This window comes from Oncorhynchus mykiss, chromosome 23 (genome assembly GCF_013265735.2).
Source record: "Oncorhynchus mykiss isolate Arlee chromosome 23, USDA_OmykA_1.1, whole genome shotgun sequence".
In the NCBI taxonomy this organism is placed as follows: domain Eukaryota; kingdom Metazoa; phylum Chordata; class Actinopteri; order Salmoniformes; family Salmonidae; genus Oncorhynchus; species Oncorhynchus mykiss.
Window position 1 is genome coordinate 30,581,635 of NC_048587.1, and position 26,085 is coordinate 30,607,719.

At 40.6% G+C, this 26,085-nt stretch overlaps 1 protein-coding gene across 1 annotated transcript in view; it reads left to right on the forward strand.

The window, feature by feature from the left end:
- Nucleotides 1-3,261: 3,261 nt before the first annotated feature.
- Nucleotides 3,262-26,085, forward strand: part of LOC110502560 (inactive phospholipase D5-like) — a 74,438-nt gene continuing 51,614 nt past the window's right edge. The window contains exon 1 of the mRNA XM_021580679.2: nucleotides 3,262-3,637. Coding sequence (XP_021436354.1) covers nucleotides 3,632-3,637 — 6 coding nt within the window. The 5' untranslated portion in view covers nucleotides 3,262-3,631. The remainder of the gene's footprint in view (nucleotides 3,638-26,085) is intronic.

Consider the following 26,085-nt stretch of genomic DNA (forward strand, 5'->3'; position numbering starts at 1 on the left):
CACCTGAACGTCGTAAATTGTTGCACGAACCCAGCCTCTACTATAAATCATCCATACACCAGTTGGCTTAATCATTAATTTACTAACTAACTAAATAATCACAGAAATGCATAAACAAACAAACACTAGATATTGGTTACTAACAATGATAGGGAAGATTCCCTAGTGGGCTAAACCGATATGACGGCAAGGTGGACAAAGGGAAGGGGGTGTGGACTGAGAGAGAGCGGGAAAAACAAAATGGATTCATTACACAGTCTATAATCATATACATTGAAATGCTAATCATTCGCATATGAATGGCCGCTCATTTGAGAATAATTGCAAGTACATATTTACAGTGTATGTCATTGTTGTCTTCTCTGTTGGAATCCGGTCCATCTGCTGGAGAGTTCATCCGAGTCTCTCTCTCTCTTTCTGTTTCCCTGAAGATCAGCCTTTCATGGTTAGAATGAATACCTTAGAGTACCATTCAAAAACGTTCTCATAGAATAGGTGGTTTGGCGGTTGGCGGTATTCGCATCCCAGGTTTACATCATTTCTAGCTGCAGACTAGTAATTAGAATCTAAGATTTGCTCTTATTCTGTAGGGATCGATAGTCTCAGAGTTTAACCACTTACAGCCGTGTAGCCAGTGCTCCGCTCCACGTGGTATGGTTAGGAATTCAATAACTATTCGCAATCACAGCTCACGCTGTGGGTTTGCTTGGTCTGAAAATAATTTTCTTAGGAGGGGCTTTTATTCGTAACAGTAGAAGAGGGCGGTTCCATGACGCCTAATCATGTCTGTGCTCACGGGGGTGGGCCAATGACTTAGTTAAACTTAAAAAGGGAATACAATTCTCTGAAAGTAAAGGTTTAACATCACATTACATCATTTCACAAATAGTTTCATCTTTACTCATTAATTGTATACATGAATTAGATGCAAATACCTTCATTGAGAAATGGACACATTCAGCTATATAGTTATGTGTGTTTCCTGTCCTTTGTGAGCTCACCAAATGAAAAACACTCAACATAACTGTCCCTTAAGTGTCCACGGACCCTTCCCACATTCTCACAAGTGGACATATAGTTTCATTTTCCCATTTTGGGGATTTAGGAGTTTGGCCACGTGATATCCTTTGTTCACTCTGTGGTCTCTCTCTCTCTGCATGAAAAGGGGAAGAGAGTCTCTGCCAGGAATTTACGACCTGAGAAAACAGAACCTGGATGTAGGAGAGGGTCAGAGAGGCGGAAGCCACGACCTACACCCAGAAAGGGCCACATCATGACACCTGTAATATTAAAACCGATCGTTCTTTTGTCATCATTGTGGCTTTAAATCTTCATCTATACAATACATTTCTGTGTAGGTTCTTAGCCTGTTGGTAAAATTTTTATGTAATTCACATGAGATTTGAGGACATAGCTGACAGTTCGCCACTCCACGCCACCAATAGTGTTCATTATGTCTTTCCTTTGCTGTTGCCCACTTGTTAAGAATCTACACATTTGCATTGTATGTACAGTTGAAGTGGAAGTTTACATACACCTTAGCCAAATACATTTAAACTCAGTTTTCACAATTCCTGTAATTTAATCATTGAAAAAATTCCCTGTCTTAGGTAAATTACCATCAGCTCTTGACAGAGCTGGTGTAACTGAGTCAGGTTTGTAGGCCTCCGTGCTCGCACACACTTTTTCAGTTCTGCCCACACATTTTCTATAGGATTGAGGTCAGGGCTTTTTGATGGCCACTCCAGTATCTTTACTTTGTTGTCCTTAAGCCATTTTGCCACAACTTTGGAAGTATGCTTGGGGCATTGTTCATTTGGAAGACCCATTTGCGACCAAGCTTTAACTTCCTGACTGATGTCTTGAGATGTTGCTTCAATATATCCCCATAATTTTCTCTCTTCGTGATTCCATCTATTTTGTGAAGTGCACCAGTCCCTCCTGCAGCAAAGCACCCCCACAACATGATGCTGCCACCCCCGTGCTTCACGGTTGGGATGGTGTTCTTCGGCTTGCAAGCGTCCCCCTTTTTCCTCCAAACATAACGATGGTCATTATGGCCAAGCAGTTCTATTTTTGTTTCATCAGACCAGAGGACATTTCTCCAAAAGGTATGATCTTTGTCCCAATGTGCAGTTGCAAACCGTAGTCTGGCTTTTTTATGGCAGTTTTGGAGCAGTGCTCCTTCCTTGCTGAGCGGCCTTTCAGGTTATGTCGATATAGGACTCGTTTAACTGTGACTGTAGATACCTTTGTACCTGTTTCCTCCAGCAACTTCACAAGGTCCTTTGCTGTTGTTCTGGGATTGATTTGCACTTTTCGCACGTTCATCTCTAGGAGACAGAATGCGTCTCCTTCCTGAGCGGTATAATGGCTGCGTGGTCCTATTGTGTTTATACTTGCGTACTATTATTTGTACAGATGAACGTGGTACCTTCAGGCATTTGGAAATTGCTCCCAAGGCTGAACCAGACTTGTGGAGGTCTACAAAAAAAAATTCAGAGGTCTTGGCTGATTTCTTTCGATTTTCCCATGATGTCAATTAGCCTATCAGAAGCTTCTAAAGCCATGACATAATTTTCTTGAATTTTCCAAGCTGTGTAAAGGCACAGTTAGCTTAGTGTATGTAAACTTCTGACCCACTGGAATTGTGATACAGTGAATTATAAGTGACATCATCTGTCTGTAAACAATTATTGGAGAAATTACTTGTGTCATCCACAAAGTAGATGTCCTAACCGACTTGCCAAAACTATAGTTTGTTAACAAGAATTTTGTGGAGTGGTTTAAAAACGAGTTTTAATGACTCCAACCTATGTGTATGTAAACGTCCGACTTCAACTGTATAAATAAGCAGTAAGTCATACTCATCATATACAGTCTGATATACCACGGCTGTCAGCCAATCAGCATTCAGGGCTTGAACCACACAGTTTATAATTGATAATACTCGCTGAGGATTTATAATTTGTCTGGTACAGACCTGTCGACGACAATTTCCTTTGGATTCATGTGAGCTCCTTAATATTAATCATGCATATGCATGTATCAATTTATACAGTGTGTCAATGCCTGTGTCTGATTTTGTGTGAAAAGAACTGAGAAGCTACAGAGGGTGTTATTTTCACCAGTCTGCCACTGGCTGAGACTCTCACTCAGTATGGCTTGAACAGAGGGAGGAGGGCTGGAGAGGATTTGTATTGGATGGAATTAAAGAGGGGGTGGATCATAAAGGTTAGGAGGGGTGAGGAGAATGGACCATCTCATCTATCTTTCCCAATCTCTCTCGATATCTGTGTTTCCATCTAAAGGGTGGAGAAGTGTGAGGAATAGAGGGATAGAAAGAGGGGAGAGGGAGAACGGGAGAGAGAGGGAGGAAGTAGGAGAGGGAGAAATGGAGAGGGGGGAGATTGATAGCATCATGCCAGGACTCAGTAGCGTCCTGTTTCTTTACTCTACATTATACCTTTCATTTGGACGCTGTCCAGCAAACAGGAGTAGCAGCGTGTGAGGGGACAGCTTTCCCTCCCCTGTGGGAAACAGAGTGCGGCTCCTGCCCAGGACACACACACAAACTAAACACACACTCACACATGTGCTGCGAAGAACACGGTCGACACAGGGATGCACCATGAAGGTGAGCTCTACTCACCCAGAGTGACATATTGTTTGAGGAGAAGTCAACACTTTACTGTATGTCAGCAGCTACTGTACTGTTTCACTGGGCACGTTGCCAGCTGCCTTGTCATCTTTTAGCTCACATTCATGTGAGCTAAACATTTGATTAGATTTGTGTCCGTTTACATGGGACAGTGTGTGGCTGTGTTGTAGCTCTTAATGAGACTTTGAAATTCAGAACAGGTGAATGTGTTTTTGTCCTGTGAACAATCTTGTTCGGTACGATCTTGATGCTACAGTATATACGATCTGCTTAGCAGAGAGTCGTTTGATTGTTTCAAAAAGTTAAAAATGTATGTTTTGCTTGCCTTGAACTACTTCACATCCAGGTGGTTAATTGGCGGTCTGCCAGTGCACAATGTCTGTAGTAATTATATGAACCAGAGTGAGTGATGCTTTGTGTTGTTTGGGTGAATGTGCTGGTGTAGCAGATGGGGGATCTGTTGACCTCACTCCTCATCCTGAAGTGTCTCCACTTGCGCTGCCGAATAGCTAGCTTTTCGGTGGCGCGACTGGGAAAGACGCTTCAGGAGGGTGGTCACGTGTGTTTGCGAGGCAGATGTCCTGCGTTCCAGCCTCATAAGAGCCAGATCAGGAGGAAGCGGCCCTCACTAAGCAAGCAGTGTGACGTCCTTTACAATTGGTTGTAGTTGAAGACAATGATGAAGACAATGAACATGGGTGAGGGATTTGGGCTCTTCGGTAGAGTGGGGGCTGGGATGTACAGTACATGGTTGAGGGGAAAGCAGAGAGTTGCTAGAGTTGCTGCTGGTTTGCTGTGGTGCTGGGTTATTTGCTTGAGGATGAAGACTAAAGAAAGTTTGTGTTGTGAAGGTGTCTATAACTAAATTAATGACATAATGCAGTTATAACATGAAAGAGATTTAAAAATTGTATACAGTTAGTGAGTGAAAACTTTCATGAGGATTTGGAATTGCTGTTCATTTGCATATTTGGCAAATGTTTTTGTAATTTTGTGTGCTTCAAGTAATTTTTTCATCTGTCATATTGTTGTCACATTGCGGTTGACACCTCTGAGATGCTGAGGGTTGTGAGGCTGACAATGTTTGGCCAGGGATACAGACAACCTCCTCCTTGGGGGTATCACAGCTCACTTAGCGGTTAGGGAAGGCGCAAATTGCAGCAACTGTCCTTCGTATCGCCCGTCACTATTTCAGCCCTGCTGCACAAAACAAAGTCTGACAACTAAAGCAGGCAGCCAATATGACACTGACTGTCCTGCTATTCTACCTGTGTGTGGGGAGATGAGAGGAAGGGGGGATTCTCTCTAAATTTCACTCACAGACAGGATCTCTATGCACAGAACGTGCCAACATTCACACTCACTCACATTCATGCACACGTGTACGCACACACACACACACACACACACACACACACACACACACACACACACACACACACACACACACACACACACACACACACACTGTTAGGGAAGATTCAGAATTTGTTGGTAACATATGTAAGATGTTTTATATTCATCAAATATGTGTAAGTTAATTCTCATCAGAATGGTATTTTTGTATAATTCTGTGGTGAGGTTGCAGTTATCTGTTCTATGTCAAAACTAAGTTGCCTGGGCCGCTGAGAGGGGAGAGGTCAAAGTGTCATCATATGTAAACATATCTTTCACTCTCTACCTTTCCCATAGTGGGGAAAGGAAGGTTGCAGTGTCTGGAATCATTCTCCTCTCCGTGAGCTTGTCCAGGATTGGTTGTATTTAGAGTTGGTTGTATCTAAGTGATATGGAGGGTTGGTTTATGGTTCTGGGGTTTGAGTAAGTAGACAAAGCTGAACGATGTATTATGTCTATGCTGTCTTATCCCGTGTGTGTGTCTTTACTATAAAGGACCTCATTTGAAATGTGGAAGGGGCTCTCAGAGAATTCATGGTTAGACACTGAATCGATCTGAGAGTCACAGGGTTGTGATAGAGCTCATATAATTAAAGATGGACTTTTATAACTAACTCTGACTTGTGTGTGTGGTTTGCTCCCATGATTTGGTAAATAGAGGAAATTTCCACGACAACACACACACACACACACACACACACACACACACACACACACACACACACACACACACACACACACACACATTGAGCTTACAGAACTCATCCAGCAGAAAGCCCATAGGAAAGAGGAGACAATGCACTTGGAGTGGTACCCATGGAAACATAATCACTGTCTCCTCAGGTAGCTCCATCTAATGCAACAGAATCATCTAATGCAACAGAGTTGGTGGGATCATTTGAGGATAACATTGCTACTTATGGCTTACAGTCTCTAATGACGGTATGAGTAACATTGTATCTAAGAGAATTCTATCTTAGTCCCACACATTGACAGACCGTGTTCGTTTATGGCATGTTTCAGTGTTTGTTTAGTACGTGTGTGTGTGTGTGTGTGTGTGTGTGTGTGTGTGTGTGTGTGTGTGTGTGTGTGTGTGTGTGTGTGTGTGTGTGTGTGTGTGTGTGTGTGTGTGTGTGTGTGTGTGTGTGTGTGTGTGTGTGTGTGTGTGTGTGTGGGAAGCGTACTGAAATTCTAATATCTTTCTCTCAGACCTCATGCTGTGAGACAGTTCCCTGGACAGAATTCTGTACCATTTACTAAATCTTATTTCAGAAATAACACATAGTGCCGACTGGTAAAATATGGAAGTGTAGCACATGGGGATGTGTGAAACTTACTCCTCAGCATCCTTACCCTTGCTCACTAAACGTGCAGTCCTTTACAGAGGTGCCGTGACCGGGATCTATAGTTGTGCTCAGCTCAAATCTTGGGTCACTGTTGAGTAAGTTTGAGGGGGGAATGTAGCACATGGGGATGTGTGAAACCAGATTATCCATTATATGGACCATATACTCCATTGGCTGCTCTAACAATGAAAAGAAACATCTTCAAAAATGGAAGGCAGTCGGGAAGAGGCAAGTGGGACCTTTCTAGCCAATGAGAGGGCAGATACGAGTGTGATAACGGGCACAACTCGGATATAATGTTGTTTTTTTTCGAAGTTGCCGAGATGCCACGTGCGTCTAACCTGGGTACCAGTCTCTTTAGCTAATCCACTCCCTGTACTCCATGTCATGTACCAAAGCAATGACAAGGAGTGGAATGTTAGCTTAGGAGACTGGTACTCAGACTAACATGCATCCACTCACATTGGACATAATTTGGAAAGGCACACACCTGTCTTTTTACAGTCCCACAGTTGACAGTGCATGTCAGTGCAAAAACCAAGCCATGATGTCGAATGAATTGTCCGTAGCGCACCGAGAGTAGCAGATCTGGGGAAGGGTACCAAAAAATTTCACCAACATTGAAGGTCCCCAAGAACACAATGGACTTCATCATTCTTAAATTGAAGAAGTTTGGAACCATCAAACCACTTCCTAGGACTGGCTGCCTGGCCAAACTGAGCAATCATGGGAGAAGGACCTTGGTCAGGGAGGTAAACAAGAACCCAATGGTCACTTTGACAGAGCTCCAGAGTTCCTCTGTGGAGATGGGAGAACCTTCCAGAAGGACAACCTTCTCTGCAGTACTCCACCAATCAGGCCTTTATGGTTGAGTGGCCAGACAGAAGCCACTCCTCAGTAAATGGCACATGACAGCCCACTTGGAGTTTGCCAAAAGGCACCTAAAAGACTCTCAGACCATGAGAAACAAGATTCTCTGGTCTGATGAAACCAATATTGAACTCTTTGGCCTGAATGCCAAGCGTCACGTCTGAAGCATGGTGGTGGCACCATCATGCTGTGGGGATGTTTTTCAGCAGCAGGGAATGCAATGTATATACACTTGTATTCTATTTAAGGAACTTTAATTGCGGGGAATAGCCTTTCATAGTTTAGGCAAAATCACAACAGCAACATGAGCCGCTTTTTAAAAAATCGTACTTTATTGATAATGTCAGTTCCCTAAAATAACACAGGGGAATAGTCCCTAATGTAGCCCTTCTCTTCCCAAGTGCATTAGGTCACACAGAGCTCTTGAGATCTTTTTCAGGATTGAATGAGCGGATGGATGAGCGGATGGGCTGACCACAGATCCATCATGGTCAGGTCTCAGGAACTCTGAGGTCTCTGTGAGACTGTAATGACCTAGACAGTGCTGCAGGCTGCATTCTATAGAGGCTCCAGGAGGGAGGAACTGGGACAGCAACAGTGCTACCATTCCTGGCAGGTTCACTGATACTGCAGCATTGGGAGACACATCATTGATCATCCCCCTCCGAATTGGCCCTTAACTGGAGAAAACAAATGGTGCCCCTCCAAATAATGAGATCTAAGGAGTGTGTGCTCCTTTAAAAAAAACATGATTAGATACAAAGGGAAAGGGAAATGGTTTTGAATTGTTTTTTAGATAGCTTGGTTGATGCTTGAAGTGATTATTTTATCAAATATTCTACTTTCTCTCTATTCTTCTACCAACCCACATGAAAAAATACTACAGTTTACTACAGAATACTACAGTACTTACTATAGCCAACTGTGGTATACAGTAGAATACTATCCTACACACTGTAGTATCCCTCGATCATGTAGTACTTACTATAGAATGTTGTAGTACACTGTAGAATTATACAGTAAATACTACAGTATTATCCACACAAAAACACTTCACCTAATACTACAGTAATGTCATCAAAAACACACTTTTCTAACTATAGTAAATTCTACAGTATTGCATTTGTATATACCATGTCCATTCCCCACAATAAGTTAACTACAGTATATTTCTAATAAGGGTTACACAGAGAAAATCTGACGTCTCTGAAATGAAAATGAATGGCCCTCCCTTCAACAAAATATATTTTAACTAAACCCTCCCTGAACGCTTGACTTTTTTTTTTTACCCTCCCTTATACCCAAAATAAGAATTAAAACATAAAGTGGATAGCAGACAACATGTCTACCATTTAGACTCACTTCTTCAACATACCAGAGCCGTAGATATGCAGTTTTAGAAACTGTTCTTCGTCCTGTAAGCATCACATGGCAACGCAGGAATAGTGTACAGGGCTGCTGGCCAGAAGGTTGTGGGTTCACAGACCACCGTGGACAAGTGTAGGGGTGGAAAGATCTACTTTATAGTAAAAGCATTGCATGAACCATCGTATTTACAGGTCAGAGAAAAAAACAACACTTTTATAAACATTTCATGCAATTCTACGTAATTTTACATATTAGCAGAATCTTTTTGGTAACACTTTACTTGACACCCAGTTTACTTGACACCCACTTACTTGACACCCAGTGTCATAACACGCTATGACATGGTCATAACATGTCATAATATGTCATAACAGCTGGCACAACCTGACATATATTTAGACCTGTTATGACATATATTGACTTGTTTTATGGCTGGTTATGACACCTTTCAAAAGAGTGTCAAAACCCACAAAACTTACCACGCAAAGGCAAAACATTCCATTACACCACAATCTACGTGTCAACAGTATTGTTATGTTACAGTTGAAGTCAGAAGTTTACATACACCTTAGCCAAATACATTTAAACTCAGTTTTTCACAATTCCTGACATTTAGTAAAAATGCCCTGTCTTAGGTTAGTTAGGATCACCACTTTATTTTAAGAATGTGAAATGTCAGAATAATAGTAGAGAGAATGATTTATTTCAGCTTTTATTTCTTTCATCACATTCCCAGTGGGTCAGAAGTTTACATACACTCAATTAGTATTTGGTAGCATTGCCTTTAAATTGTTTAACTTGGGTCAAACGTTTCAGGTAGCCTTCCACAAGCTTAACAATAGGTTGAGTGAATTTTGGCACATTCCTCCTGACAGAGCTGGTGTAACTGAGTCAGGATGTAGGCCTCCTTGCTTGAACATGCTTTTTCAGATCTGTCCACAAATCTTCTATAGGATTAAGGTCAGGGCTTTGTGATGGCCACTCCAATACCTTGACTTTGTTGTCCTTAAGCTAATTTGCCACAACTTTGGAAGTATGCTTGGGTCATTGTCCGTTTGGAAGACACATTTGCGACCAAGCTTTAACTTCCTGACTGATGTCTTGAGATGTTGCTTCAATATATCCACATAATTTTCTTTCGTCATGATGCCATCTATTTTGTGAAGTGCACCAGTCCCTCCTGCAGCAAAGCACCCCCACAACATGATGCTGCCACCCCCATGCTTCACAGTTGGCATGGTGTTCTTCGGCTTGCAAGCCTCCCCCTTTTTCCTCCAAACATAATGATGGTCATTATGGCCAAACAGTTCTATTTTTGTTTCATCAGACCAAATCTTTGTCCCCATGTGCAAACCATAGTCTGGCTTTTTTATGGTGGTTTTGGAGCAGTGGCTCCTTCCTTGCTGAGCGGCCTTTCATGTTATGTCGATATAGGACTCGTTTTTACTGTGGATATAGATACTTTTGTATCTGTTTCCTCCATTATCTTCACAATGTCATTTGCTGTTGTTCTGGGATTGATTTGCACTTTTCGCACCAAAGTACGTTCATCTCTAGGACACAGAACGCGTCTCCTTTCTGAGCGGTATGACGGCTGCGTGGTCCCATGGTGTTTATACTTGTGTACTATTGTTTGTACAGATGAACGTGGTACCTTCAGGCGTTTGGAAATTGCTCCCAAGGATGAACCAGACATGTGGAGGGCTACAGTCTTTTTTTCTGAGGTCTTGGTTGATTTCTTTTGATTTTCCCATGATGTCAAGCAAAGAGGCACTGAGTTTGAAGGTAGGCTTTGAAATACATCCACAGGTACACCTCCAATTGACTCAAATTATGTCAATTAGCTCAGAAGCTTCTAAATCCAAGACATCATTTTCTTGAATTTTCCAAGCTGTTTAAAGGCACAGTCAACTTAGTGTATGTAAACATCTGACCCACTGGAATTGTGATACAGTGAATTATAAGTGAAATCATCTGTCTGTAAGCAATTGTTGAAAAAATTACTTATGTCATGCACAAAGTAGATGTCCTAACCGACTTCCCAAAAATATAGTTTGTTAACAAGAAATTTGTGGAGTGGTTGAAAAATGAGTTTTAATGACTCCAACCTAAGTGTATGTAAACTTCCGACTTCAACTGTATATATATATTTTGAATTGACCATATTAAATTATCATTGTAATTGCACACACATTGATGTCAGACATGCACCTACCCCAATGCTCTTCTTTATGATGACTGATATCAGGGTATGTACGTGATTGGCCTATCCGGCATTATGATGGTCATAATGCTTCTTGACAGTGTCATAAAGTGTATTTTCTTAGTCCAAGTGAAGTGACACAGAATGGTCATAATGCTTCATGACAGTGTCACAAAAGGTATTTTCTTCAAGTTATTTAAAATATGATGAAACAAATCTGACTTTAAATAGTTCATTACCACAACAAAAAACTTCTTGTCAGGGAATAAACAAATTTGAATAAATGTTGGTTTTGACACTCTGATGTAGGTGTCATAACCAGCCGTAAAGTAACGCAATATATGTCACGGCAGGTGTACATTTATGGGCCATGACAGTGTTATGACCATATTTTGACAAGTTATGTCAGTTGTTATGACATATTATGACCGTGTTATAATTTGATATGACACTGGGTGTCAAGAAAAGTGTAATAGTAATTTTTAGTAATACCAAACAAATTTCTGAAATGACTAGCTAAGAATGGACAGAGAGATAAGCCTATGTGTTCATCTCATCATATTTGTCCAATGCCAAATTAGTGTATCTTGTCTGAAAACAAAACTCCCTATTTGCAAATAATTAAATCTGAGACTTCATTAGGAATCTGAGCATGGTAATTTAAATGTTAGGCATTACCTTTTCACCTAACAATGCTGAAAATTGTACTGTTGGCTACTCTTCTTCCATGCCTTAACCCAACAAGAGAAGGTCACAAATGTTTTCCTAAAAGCTGTCTGGGTTTAAACATCTTTTATTGTACAGAAAGCGAATAACTTAATCAATTGATATTGACAGAATTAGATTACTTCCCAAACAAAGTCAATTTTTTGTCTCCTCGGCTATAGAAGGTTGTAGCTCAGCCTCTGAATATAAAAGAAACAAAACAATGATATTCCCATATGCATCGGAGTCACGTCTTTCCAGGTATTTTACTGCTTGATTCTAGCATAAGGCATCGCGGACCAAAGGGCTGTTATACATCACTTTATATAATCGCATCATTTTTATTTTCTTCAAAATCTTTTTTTTACATTTTCTTTAATTTTTTAAAATTTATTTTACCTTTATTTAACTAGGCAAGTCAGTTCAGAACAAATTCTTATTTTCAAAGATGGCCGAGGAACAGTGGGTTAACTGCCTTGTTCAGGGGCAGAATGACAGATTTTTACCTTGTCAGCTTGGGGATTCGATCTTGCAACCTTTCGGTTACTTTCAAGTTAATAAAAGGTAGACCTATGGCATACCCTCTCATACTGTTACGGTCATTATAAGGAGTGGACCAAGATGCAGCGTGGTATGTTTCCATCTTTATATTTGAAAGAGAAACTCAAAGAACAAAAACAATAAAACGAAACGTGAAGCTCAAAGTAGTGCTGCAGGCAACTATACCTAGATAAGATCCCACAAAGCACAATGGGGAAATGGCTGCCTAAATATGATCCCCAATCAGAGACAACGATAAACAGCTGCCTCTGATTGGGAACCATACCAGGCCAACATAGATTGTTAATCACCTAGATAAACCACCCTAGTCACAGTCACGCCCCAACCAACATAGAGAATAAACAGCTTTCTATGGTCAAGGCGTGACAGTACCCCCACTGGTGCGGACTCCAACCGCAGGAGGAATTGCCCAAAAAATCTGTGTATATAGCAGACTATAGCCTAATATTGTCTGTCTTTTTTCTTAATTAGGAAGAAATAGGCTCCAACACAAAGCCCTCTTGTTTATTAGTAATTATGTCTAATTAAAATTAAGTTGTTGAAATTAATCATGCCTACTCGAATTTGCCTACTTTCAGCATCATGAGGTGTCCAGTTCCGATCCATTGTGCTGTGGCTGCTGCTTCAAGGTTCAGCACCACAATGTAAGTTACTTGAATCTGGCTTATTGTGAGGTCAATAACTCTGATAAATACAGTACACCATGGGCAATAAATATATTGTTTTTAAAAATCAATTATAGTAAGCAAGCTATTAAAGTTGACCTCCGGTCCTCACCTTCGCGCTCTCTTTCTCAAACTGAACAGAACATAGGATATAGGCTAGGTCTTTCCACAAGATGGTGCATTTGTTGGACTAGGCCTACAAGATGATGATGCATTTGTTGGACTAGGTCTACTCAAAAAAATATATTCGAAGAAGCCTTTGACTCTCCTCCTGAACTGCCACCGTATACCTACACAGCACAGTGATTGGTTAGGCAGCCGGGACTCAGGGCTGGAATATCCATTGCAGTGTGTAATGCAGGCTAGTTTTATTTACACAATCCAAGCAGCTATCTTAGAAATATAACTTTGGTCTGTGCTTCTCCGAACATGTACTTTATAGCCTATAGGCTATGGATCATTTGATTGAGACCACACTAAATAGCCTATAAGCACACTTGATATTGCGTGCACAGCGGATAATCAGAGCAGAGGGGCATCGATATATGTGACTGACCGCCTTGATTCGGTCTTATGTAGAAACATTTGAAATTGTGTTTTTTACATTGGATAAAAGTGGAGACTCAGAGCTAGAAAATGGTATATCATGCACTGCAGTTGAGGAACAATGGGAAAGTAATTATGCTTTAAAAGTTGTTCACTTTTGAGAAAATGGTCTTTGAATGTTTTGGTACACCTACTGGAGAGTGCTTCTTTGTCTACACCCATTCAGCATCGTTCACACCTTCTTAAGCCTTAGCCCCACCCATCTCTTTCAGGATTCGCATGTGAGGCCATGTGGTAAACACACCCTATATATAGACTACTCCATGGTTATTTTAAAATGTACAAAGTTCTCATAGATGAGGAAAATAATGAAACACAATTCTAGCCCGGTTATGGATTGTAACAATACAATAAAAATATATAGCTTTTCTATATATCTTCACATATAACTAATTGAACACACAAGCACTAATTCAACATAGTGAAGATAAAATCAGTAAACAGAAGGCTCAATATGTGTGGATGGTGTGGTGTGTTTGTTTATGTTTGGGAAAGTGTGGTGTTGAGTGAGAAAGGAAATGGTTGCATATCCCAGAACCAATGTATTGCTGTGAGCCGGGGTATGAGAGGGCTTTCAATGTTGTTCAGATGATGGATATACTGTACTCTTATTTATTTATTGTCCTATCATGGTGGAACAGTTTTAAAATAAATTATACGTTTCATTTATTTATTGTCCTATCATGGGGAACTACATTTTTAAAATAAATTATATCTAATTATTTATTTATGATCCTATTTTAATGGTACGGTCCACGACCCTATACCCCAGACACCCACCTGAATGACCCAGATACTAAGGAGAAGTCCCTAACTGTTTTATGTGCCTGCTGTAAGCTGTTTGTATGCAGCCAAAATTAGGTCAGAGACCAAGAGCAGCGCTGCCCCCTCAAGATTCTGTGCCTGCTTGGCAGGGTTGGTCCTGCAAAGCCAAAGCCCCCTAAAGGGAGAGCATACTGCACAAGGAAATTCTCAAAGCTGCTAATAAGAACCTTGACGACCTTGTACCTAGCCGGTGGGGATTCCAGTGGGGTGCCCCCACCCAGACAGTGGCAGTGCTGGCAACACTAGCTGCAGTAACCCATGGGGAGGGGGTCACACTCGGACATTCAGAGAGGGGGTATATTATTGTGACCCTGGTGGCACAAAATCAAAGTCTGACTGCATGGAGATGCTTGGGAATATTGTGGGTGTTTCAGGGAAAAGGTGTACATTTGACCTCCATCATTTAATAAAATCTCTAATTTTCTGCCCATTTCTTGCGAGGTCTTGCAGGCCTTCTCATGCAGCTGCAACTGTAAGTGCAATTGTAAATCAATACCTTTCTTGAGTTGGGCTCTGGGATGGTGCAATTGTTGAGAATGTGAGCTTATGGTTGTGTGGGGGGAAAGGGTTGAGTGTGTGTGTGGGTGTATGTGTGTATCCCACAACTGTTGCGGAGGAGTAAAAGATGTTAGGGACAATAGAGGATGATCCACAGCTATATATAATACAAAAATCGAGGTGAGGGCGATGGAAATGCATTTGGCAGTTGATCTACTTCAATTCGTTAAATGGTACTGTGTGCTCTTTTCAAAGGATGGATCCCAGTTGGTTCAGGGCTATGAGATACATGGGGTCGAGGGTGGTCTGCCGGGCATTGGGATGACAACCCAACTCGGGATGAGGAGGGCTTTTAGCAGGTGGAATAGTAGGGACCAATTGGAGGTTTACTTAGTAGCAATGCAAATATCATGGTACAGCTACAGTATATAGACACTCAATCATTATGTTACTTTATAATGGTACGTTTACAAACATATTTGATAAAAATAATTGAAAGTTGTGTCTCATTATAGTAAGTGGTGAAATAAGTATAGTCAGTTACAATTGTAATGGCCTAGCAGAAAATAAGAAAAGACGATCAGTATTTACCGGGCTAAAAGGGAAGGAATATAACATCTATTGTTTACAGAAAACTCAATCAACAATTGAGATGAAGTTTTGTGGAAAAATAACTGGGGGGGGGGGGCGAAATACATTTCTCCCATGGGCAAAGAAATTCAAAAGGGGTGATGGTTTCAATTAACAATAATTTTGATCCAAATGTGCAAATTGTTTAAACAGATCCTCAAGGTAGATGCATTATTTGAAATATGTTATTGGACAATAAACAGATATGGCTTATTAACCTATATGGTCCGAATAATGATGATCCAAGCTTCTTTGAAAATATTTATAAGAATTTATCAACTCTACAAGCAACACTAGACTATTATTATGGTGGGAGATTTTAATACGGTCTTAAATACAGTGCCTTGCGAAAGTATTCGGCCCCCTTGAACTTTGCGACCTTTTGCCACATTTCAGGCTTCAAACATAAAGATATAAAACTGTATTTGTTTGTGAAGAATCAACAACAAGTGGGACACAATCATGAAGTGGAATGACATTTATTGGATATTTCAAACTTTTTTAACAAATCAAAAACTGAAAAATTGGGCGTGCAAAATCATTCAGCCCCCTTAAGTTAATACTTTGTAGCGCCACCTTTTGCTGCGATTACAGCTGTAAGTCGCTTGGGGTATGTCTCTATCAGTGTTGCACATCGAGAGACTGAAATTATTTCCCATTCCTCCTTGCAAAACAGCTCGAGCTCAGTGAGGTTGGATGGAGAGCATTTGTGAACAGCAGTTTTCAGGTCTTTCCACAGATTCTCGATTGGATTCAGGTCTGGACTTTGACTTGGCCATTCTAACACCTGGATATGTTTATTTTTGAACCATTCCATTGTAGATTTTGCTTTATGTTTTGGATCATTGTCTTGTTGGAAGACAAATCTCCGTCCCAGTCTCAGGTCTTTTGCAGACTACATCAGGTTTTCTTCCAGAATGGTCCTGTATTTGGCTCCATCCATCTTCCCATCAATTTTAACCATCTTCCCTGTCCCTGCTGAAGAAAAGCAGGCCCAAACCATGATGCTGCCACCACCATGTTTGACAGTGGGCATGGTGTGTTCAGGGTGATGAGCTGTGTTGCTTTTACGCCAAACATAACGTTTTGCATTGTTGCCAAAAAGTTCAATTTTGGTTTCATCTGACCAGAGCACCTTCTTCCACATGTTTGGTGTGTCTCCCAGGTGGCTTGTGGTAAACTTTAAACAACACTTTTTATGGATATCTTTAAGAAATGGCTTTCTTCTTGCCACTCTTCCATAAAGGCCAGATTTGTGCAATATACAACTGATTGTTGTCCTATGGACAGAGTCTCCCACCTCAGCTGTAGATCTCTGCAGTTCATCCAGAGTGATCATGGGCCTCTTGGCTGCATCTCTGATCAGTCTTCTCCTTGTATGAGCTGAAAGTTTAGAGGGACGGCCAGGTCTTGGTAGATTTGCAGTGGTCTGATACTCCTTCCATTTCAATATTATCACTTGCACAGTGCTCCTTGGGATGTTTAAAGCTTGGGAAATATTTTTGTATCCAAATCCGGCTTTAAACTTCTTCACAACAGTATCTCGAACCTTCCTGGTGTGTTCCTTGTTCTTCATGATGCTCTCTGCACTTTTAACGGACCTCTGAGACTATCACAGTGCAGGTGCATTTATACGGAGACTTGACTACACACAGGTGGATTGTATTTATCATCATTAGTCATTTAGGTCAACATTGGATCATTCAGCGATCCTCACTGAACTTCTGGAGAGAGTTTGCTGCACTGAAAGTAAAGGGGCTGAATAATTTTGCACGCCCAATTTTTCAGTTTTTGATTTGTTAAAAAAGTTTGAAATATCCAATAAATGTCGTTCCACTTCATGATTGTGTCCCACTTGTTGTTGATTCTTCACAAAAAAATACAGTTTTATATCTTTATGTTTGAAGCCTGAAATGTGGCAAAAGGTCGCAAAGTTCAAGGGGGCCGAATACTTTCGCAAGGCACTGTACCTCTATGGACCGGAAAGGAAATCACACTACAAACTTTCACCCTCAGGCACTTAAGGAAATCATGAATGTCATGGATATATTGGAATTAGTGGATATATGGAGACTTAAATACCCTGACCTAGTGAGATATACGTTGGCGGAGGCTTAATCAAGCTAGTCGTCTTGACTACTTTCTTATGCCATTCTCTCTGGCACCAAAAGTTTAAAAAGTGTTGATAGGGAATGCATGGATTTTTTTCCTAATAATAATGTATTCATTAATGTATTAAATTAATATCTGTACAGAAAGACTCATGTGAAGGCCAAATTACAGAGGGGGAACTGCTTGATGTAATTGGGGCCTTTAAGGATGGGAAAACTCCAGGGCTGGATGGCATACCAGTGGAAGTATACAAAACTTTTTTTATATATACTCAAAGGACCATTATTAGCATGTTTTAACCACTCCTATATAAATGGTAGATTATCAGACATGCAACAAGAAGGTCTGATATCATTATTACTGAAACAGGACCCAAGTGGTATATATAAAGATCCAGTCCATTTAAAAAATTGGAGACCTCTTACACTTCAGTGTTGTGATGCAAAAATCCTAGCAAAATACTTGGCGCATAGAATTAAAAAAGTATTGTCAGATATTATTCATCCTAAGCAGACAGGTTTTTTTTACATGGACGATACATTGGATATAGATATAAAACTGTATTTTTTTGTGAAGAATCAACAACAAGTGGGACACAATCATGAAGTGGAACGACATTTATTGGATATTTCAAACTTTTTTAACAAATCAAAAACTGAAAAATTGGGCGTGCAAAATTATTCAACCCCCTTAAGTTAATACTTTGTAGCGCCACCTTTTGCTGCGATTACAGCTGTAAGTCGCTTGGGTCTCTATCAGTGTTGCACATCGAGAGACTGAAATTATTTCCCATTCCTCCTTGCAAAACAGCTCGAGCTCAGTGAGGTTGGATGGAGAGCATTTGTGAACAGCAGTTTTCAGTTCTTTCCACATTCTCGATTGGATTCAGGTCTGGACTTTGACTTGGCCATTCTAACACCTGGATATGTTTATTTTTTAACCATTCCATTGTAGATTTTGCTTTATGTTTTGGATCATTGTCTTGTTGGAAGACAAATCTCCGTCCCAGTCTCAGGTCTTTTGCAGACTCCATCAGGTTTTCTTCCAGAATGGTCCTGTATTTGGCTCCATCCATCTTCCCATCAACAGTTTTATAACTTTATGTTTGAAGCCTGAATTTGGCAAAAGGTCGCAAAGTTCAAGGGGGCCGAATACTTTCGCAAGGCACTGTATGTAGCTCGTCTTTGGTCACAGGTCCAGGAATGGCTGAAGAATTGCTACATTTGCCTAGAACTAACGCTACAGATAGCAATACTGGGTGATTTGAAAAGCCATAGTCAATCAATCAATAATATAATAATTATTTTAGCAAAAATGTTTATTTTTAATTTACAATCTGTAGAAGCTATGAGAATAGAAAGGTTCAATTATTTTGTGAAGCATCACAGCACAGTTGAAAAATATATGGCAAATAGAAATCCGAAATGGATGATGTAAAAGCCAAAGTGTTTATTAGTTTACTCCAATTGGGGGAAGGGTGGTAGGGTTTGCGGGGAATAATAATAAAAAAGGTATATTCTTTAAAAAAGTATGTATGTCAATATAGGTATATGTATGTATATATGTGTATATGTATGCATGCATGTATGGATATATATATTTACCCCAAAAATATATGGGGATTTGGAAATGTTGCAGACAATTACATTGATGGAAGCAACATTCTTTCCACAATATTAAGCTGATCCACCCCTTAAAAAAAAACACACACCCTATATCAAAAGAAATGGTCCCAGTCTGGGAGCAAAAGTTTATTTGTCACATGCACAGGATACAGACGTTAAAGTGAACTGGTTACTTGCATAGTTCAATATCATAACAGAAAGTGTCCAGGTAAAATATAATTGATAAATATTTTAGAATTATTAGATGACTCTTACCGACACACTTGTCTAAATTGATGGGTCATGGGAAGGAAATGGTATAACCACCCCCCATCCACATCTAGCTAAGTGGATGGGTCACTATTGTCTAGACACATGTTCATGAAATACGCTGGCTGTAATCACCCCCAGACACACCCGACTAATTTGATGGGTCATGTAATAATCCGGTCGAAGTGGAGTCTTTTGTTTAGACATTACACAGATCATACACGCAGGGGCGCAACATTCACTGGGGACGGGGATGGGGGTGCGGACATGCCCCCTCCACATTCTGAAATTGCATTTTTGTACCCCCCAGTTGTAACATTGGAATGTGATACAAAACGAGGCAACAGTGTGCTTTAGGACCATGCGGATGCCTGAGTGGTTGGATAGGCTGTTTGGAGTGTTTATCCGACTGGATAAAAAATATATATAAATAAATAAATATTATGTCTCCCTGACTTCTAAAACCAAAGTTGCGCCCCTGCATACATGTAGCGTTAGCTAGTGAGACAGCAAGCTAGTGAGACAGCAAGCTAATGTTTGCTAGCTAACTACGATCCCGGATCCGGGATGGCTAAGTCCCGGATCCGGGATCGTGAATACAGCCTCAAGCTCATTACCATAACGCAACGTTAACTATTCATGAAAATCGCAAATGAAATGAAATAAATATGCTAGCTCTCAAGCTTAGCCTTTTGTTAACAACACTGTCATCTCAGATTTTCAAAATATGCTTCTCAACCATAGGAAAACAGTAATTTGTGTAACAGTATTCATAGCTAGCGTAGCATTTAGCATTAGCATTCAGCAGGCAACATTTTCACAAAAACCAGAAAAGCATTCAAATAAAATAATTTACCTTTGAAGAACTTCAGATGTTTTCAATGAGGAGACTGTTAGATAGCAAATGTTCAGTTTTTCCTGAAAGATTATTTGTTTAGGAGAAATCGCTCCGTTTGGTGCGTCACGTTTGGCTACCAAAAAAACCCGAAAATCCAGTCATCAAAACGCCGAACTTTTTTCCAAATTAACTCCATAATATCGACTGAACCATGGCAAACGTTGTTTAGAACCAATCCTCAAGGTGTTTTTCACATATCTCTTCGATGATATATTGTTCGTGGAAGTGTGCTTTCTCTCCTGAATCCCAGGAGAAAATGCCCGCAGCTGAAGATTACGCACCAATTTAGACAAAGGACACCGGGCGGACCCCTGGAAAATGTAGTCTCTTATGGCCAATCTTCCAATGATATGCCTACAAATACGTCACAATGCTGCAGACAGAAAACGACAGAAAGGGCAGGCTCATTCCTGGCACATTCACAGCCATATAAGGAGACAATGGAAAACAGAGCCTCAAAAATTCTGCTAATTTCCTGTTTGAAGTTTCATCTTGGTTTCGCCTGTAGCATGAGTTCTGGGGCACTCACAGACAATATATTTGCAGTTTTGGAAACGTCAGACTGTTTTCTTTCCAAAGCTGTCAATTATATGCATAGTCGAGCATCTTTGCGTGACAGAATATTGCGCTTAAAACGGGCACGTTTTTTTATCCAATAAGGAAATAGCGCCCCCATAGATTCAACAGGTTCGCTTTAACTTGCAATAAAAACAACTTTCTGACTAAATGTGAAACTTATATCTGAAAATGTAGCTGGACTCTTACCTGCATACATGGATGAATGCTTCATGGCAGACTGGGACCATTTAACTTGTTTGTAGCTATTTCTTGTTTGGCCAGTGTTGTGTCAAGTCACTCCGTTTCACACTGACCGTGGCGTGTGCAGAAAGTAGCCCATCACTTTTTCCAACTGATCTGTCGATAGTGCCTGCTAAATTCAGGGAATCACTGTTGTTGAGAAAACTAGCCAAACCTTTGTAGTTCTCGATGGCTAATGTTATATCTTTCAAAAATGGTGCGGTAGAAAGGACTGTCAACACATACTGAACAGCTCACGTTATAGACAGAAGTGTGCTACATGGCAGACCAATCCAAACTCATCTCCTGTCATGTTCAGCCCATCCATTATCTCAACCAATTACGGCTAGCGGGAGGGTTCTTGTCTTTTCCCATGGCTAACCCAACTAGGCTCGTAATTTAACAATTTTATTTGTATTTATGGATGGAATACAACATTTTTATCATGGCACATCAAATGGTCCAGAAGGCATTTCTGCCAAAAAAACACATTTTGATCAAAACTAAATGTTTACATTCAAATGCCGCTCCTATGAAGTAGCGACATACACCTAGCTTCCTAAACGAGTCACATATAGCATAATAAGCAACTAATTCTAAAACACTTAGAAATATTGGAATTTCATCAATTATAAATTACATGACCCTTCCCTGGACTAGATTTAAACAATACTTAACCCTCTCCTTAACTGAAATTGAAAAAGCATGACCCTCCCCCATTTCCCTCCAGGTACCCATTCTGTAAATTTCAGTCGAGTGAGAAATCTGCATGCCAAGTATAGACCATACTGTGTTACGTACAGGTTATAGAAAAGGGTCTGAACTATCTGTTCAGACTCAAGTCCTAACTACCTACAGGTTATTGAAATGTTCTCTTAGAATCTATCCAGTAGGTTTCCTTCAATTCTATGCCAAGATAATAAAACACTATAGTAAATAGTACAGTAACAGTCCGCAAAAACACTGCCAAAAAACTACATTAATTGCTATAGTATATACTACAGTTATTTTACTACAGTATTTAATATACTATACTATAATATAGTTAACTGTAAATTCTACAGTAAATATTACAGTGAATAACTACAGGAAAGTCCGCAAAACACTACAGTGAATACTATACTATTTATACCATAGTATACTATAGTATTTTTTGATGTGGAAAACTGAATTTCTGATAATCTGGCAGAACGTTTTACCCATCTGTTTCTCCATTACTGGAAAAACACGCACGCACGCACACACACACAAATAGACACAAACATAATCCATTTTCCTAATGCAGGTAGGTTGTATCTGTCACACTGATTGCTTAATAGCAAAAGTATAACATATGAACTGTCAAATGTCATCAGTGTTGCAGAATTCACACAACATTTCACTCAATACATTTTCATTAAGCCAATGTCTAATTGCTTCAAGGTTTAGCATTGTAGGAGATAAATCAAGCAGTCCTAATCAGAATATATACTGTGTGTGTATATATATATATATATATATATATATATATATATATATATATATATATATATATATATATATATATATATATACATGTATATACATCGTATGCATACATATCATCTTAAAGATAACTAGTGTAACCCAATTTGACGTCAACACCAGCGGTTAGCTAGCTATCGCCAGTATGTGTTGAGGAGGAGTATTCATGAGGAGTATTTTCAGGTAATAGTGTGTTCTACATCTACCCTGTCTCCTTCTCTGCCTCCCAAGCAGCTCATTAAGCTGGCGGAGACATGTCATATTAGTGTGGCCGCTGCTGTCCTGTCATTGTCGCAGCCTTGATGGCTGAGAGATGCATTGTCACGTCATCACACACTCAATCAGTTCTCCTGATGAAAAACAGCTATCTGAACTCTCGCTACAAAGTGTTGGTGTCCCTGGCGGCGTAGTGTGTTACTGATGGTAGGCTTTGTTACTTTGGTCCCAGCTCTCTGCAGGTTTTGACTAGGTCCCCCCGAGTGGTTCTGGGATTTTTGCTCACCGTTCTTGTGATCATTTTGACCCCACGGGGTGAGATCTTGCGTGGAGCTCCAGATCGAGGGAGATTATCAGTGATCTTGTATGTCTTCCATTTCCTAATAATTGCTCCCACAGTTGATTTCTTCAAACCAAGCTGCTTACCTATTGCAGATGCAGTCTGTCCAGTCTGGTGCAGGTCTACAATTTTGTTTGTTCATGTCTACGGTGAAGTCCTCCAGTGGTGTGGTCCTATTTTATTTGCCCTATGCTGAGGCCTTCCCCATGAGAACAATACTGCAATTATACACTGAACAAAAATATGAATGCAAAATGCAACAATTTCTAAGATTCTGCTGATTTACAGTTCATATAAGGAAATTTAAATAAATAAATTAGGCCCTTATCTATGGATTTCACATTACTGGGAATACAGATATACATCTGTTGGTCACAGATATGTTAAAACAAGGTAGCGGCATGGATCAGAAAAGCAGTCAGTATCATCTCCTTCGCATAGAGTTGATCAGGCTGTTGATTGTGGCCCGTGGAATGCTGTCCCACTCCTCTTCAATGGCTGTGCGAAGTTGCTGGATATTGGCGGGAACTGGAACACGATGTCTCACACGTCGATCTAGAGCATCCGAAACATGGGTTAATCCGAAACATGGGCTCAATGGGTTACATGTCTGGTGAGTATGCAGGCCATGGGAGAACTGTGACATTTTCAGCTTCCAGGAATTGTGTACAGATCCTTGCGACATGGGGCCATGGATTATCATGCTGAAACATGAGGAGATGGCGGCGAAAGAATGGCATGACAATGGGCCTCAGGAACTCGTCACGGTATCGTTGTGCATTCAAATTGCCAACAATAAAATGCAAATGTGTTCGATGTCCTTAGCATATGCCTGCCAATACCATAACCCCAATGCCACCATGGGGCACTCTGTTCACAACATTGACATGAGTAATCCGCTCGCCCACACAACGCCATACACATGGTCTGCCATTTGCCCCTTACAATTGATACCGGAATTCATCCATGAAGAGCACACTTCTCCAGTGTGCCAGTGGCCATCGAAGGTGAGTATTTGCCAACTGAATTTGGTTACGACGCCAAACTGTAGTCAGTCCAATACCCTGGTGAAGACAATGAACATGGAGAGGAGCTTCCCTGAGACGGTTTCTGACAGTTTGTCCAAATTCTCTTGAGAAAAGTAACATTCTTGCAGTCTGCATGACAATTGCACGCTCCCTCAGAACTTCCTGATATGCCACACCTGTCAGGTGGTTGGATTATCTTGGCAAAGGAGAAATGCTCACTAACAGGGATGTAAACAAATTTGCGCACAACATTTGTGAGAAATAAGCTTTTTGTGCGTATGGAACTTTTCTGGGATTGTTTATTTCAGTTCATGAAACATGGGACCAACACTTTACATGTTACGCATATATTTTTGTTCAGTATAGACTGTGATCATAATGTATCGAATGTAAAGCAAAGTATACTCATAAAAATAAAGATAATCCTCCTTTGATTAATAACAATACCTCCGGTTACACGATCTGCTGATTATGTTCTTTACAGACAAAAACCCTGCTTGAAACAAAGACCAAATAATTAAACCCCGTCATGTCCTGGAATCTCCCCTGAAGTCAAAACATTTGCTCATTGTTTTTACCTCCTCCTTAATGAATGAATTTTGCCTGTGGCTTGTCAAGAGATAAGCACACTTGTTCCTATTGGCAAAGCTTTAATGAAAGTTATTTAGCCTGCAGAGTGTGTCGGAGTCTGGCTTTTAAGTATGCGGCTTAGAACAGTCCTGATGGGAGTTTACACCCCCTCTAAACCAGACACAGATCAGTCCTGGCAGTGCCATTATAAATCGTGCTGATTCCACAGTAAAGATGGTCCCTATGGAAAGAGGTTGATAGTGGACCTGCCCATGGCAATATGATACTCTACAGATATGCAGAGAGGATTGAGGCAGGAAGCAAGAAGCAACATTAGAAGAACCGGAGGAGTCTGCAAAAAATATACTATTCCTACTGTAAATGGAGAACAGTGGTAGCCTATTGCAGCTCCTAAAACTGATGTTTCTGCACCAGCATAAATTTGTTTGTTTTGCCTACCTTTGCATTTGACGTGTTCAAGGCTTTTCTATTCTGACAGGCAGCAGAGTCCTCTGACACAGATAGTATTTAAATGATCCATTGTCTTGAGTAAAATGGCTGTTTTTCTGTCAGTGCAGCAGTTTAGGAATTCCCATCACAATTTTCCTATTTATTATGGTGTTCGTTCTGCACCAGCTGTCCTCTGGTCATTAAAGTCCCGGGCTGATGCTTCACAGGAATGTGGGGAAGTTTTCTCCAGTCTGGCATTAGTAGGTGTCTGGAGGCCTCAGCTCTCATGTCGCTCTAATGGAGGCTTAATTGACTTATTGATCAGGAGGGCCCTGGCTGTAATTAATGGGCTGAGCTGCCATGCAAGGCAGGGAGCGCTTCCCAGTCCTTCAGACTATAGTAGACACAATCTTTACCAGCTACTACTCTGAGAGACAGAGGAGAGAGGGGCATAGCCACTGGAAGTAGAGGTGCTAAGGGTGCTGGAGCACCCCCTGAAAAATATGAATAAAAAATATATGAATTTAATATATAGGCTGAATTCATTGTAGCTGGGGATTTTAACAAGGCTAATCTGAAAACAAGACTCCCTAAATTCTATCAGCATATCGATTGTGCAACCAGGGCTGGTAAAACCCTGGATCATTGTTATTCTAACTTCCGCGACGCATATAAGGCCCTCCCCCGCCCTCCTTTTGGAAAAGCTGACCAAGACTCCATTTTGTTGCTCCCAGAAAAAAACAGAGATTAAAACAGGAAGGTCCTGCGCTCAGGTCTGTTCAACGCTGGTCCGACCAAACTGATTCCACGCTTCAAGATTGCTTCAATCACGTGGATTGGAATATGTTCCGCACTGCGTCAAACAACAACATTGATGAATACGCTGATTCGATGAGCAAGTTTATTGGCAAGTGCATTGGCGATGTCGTACCCACAGCAACTATTAAAACATTCCCAAACCAG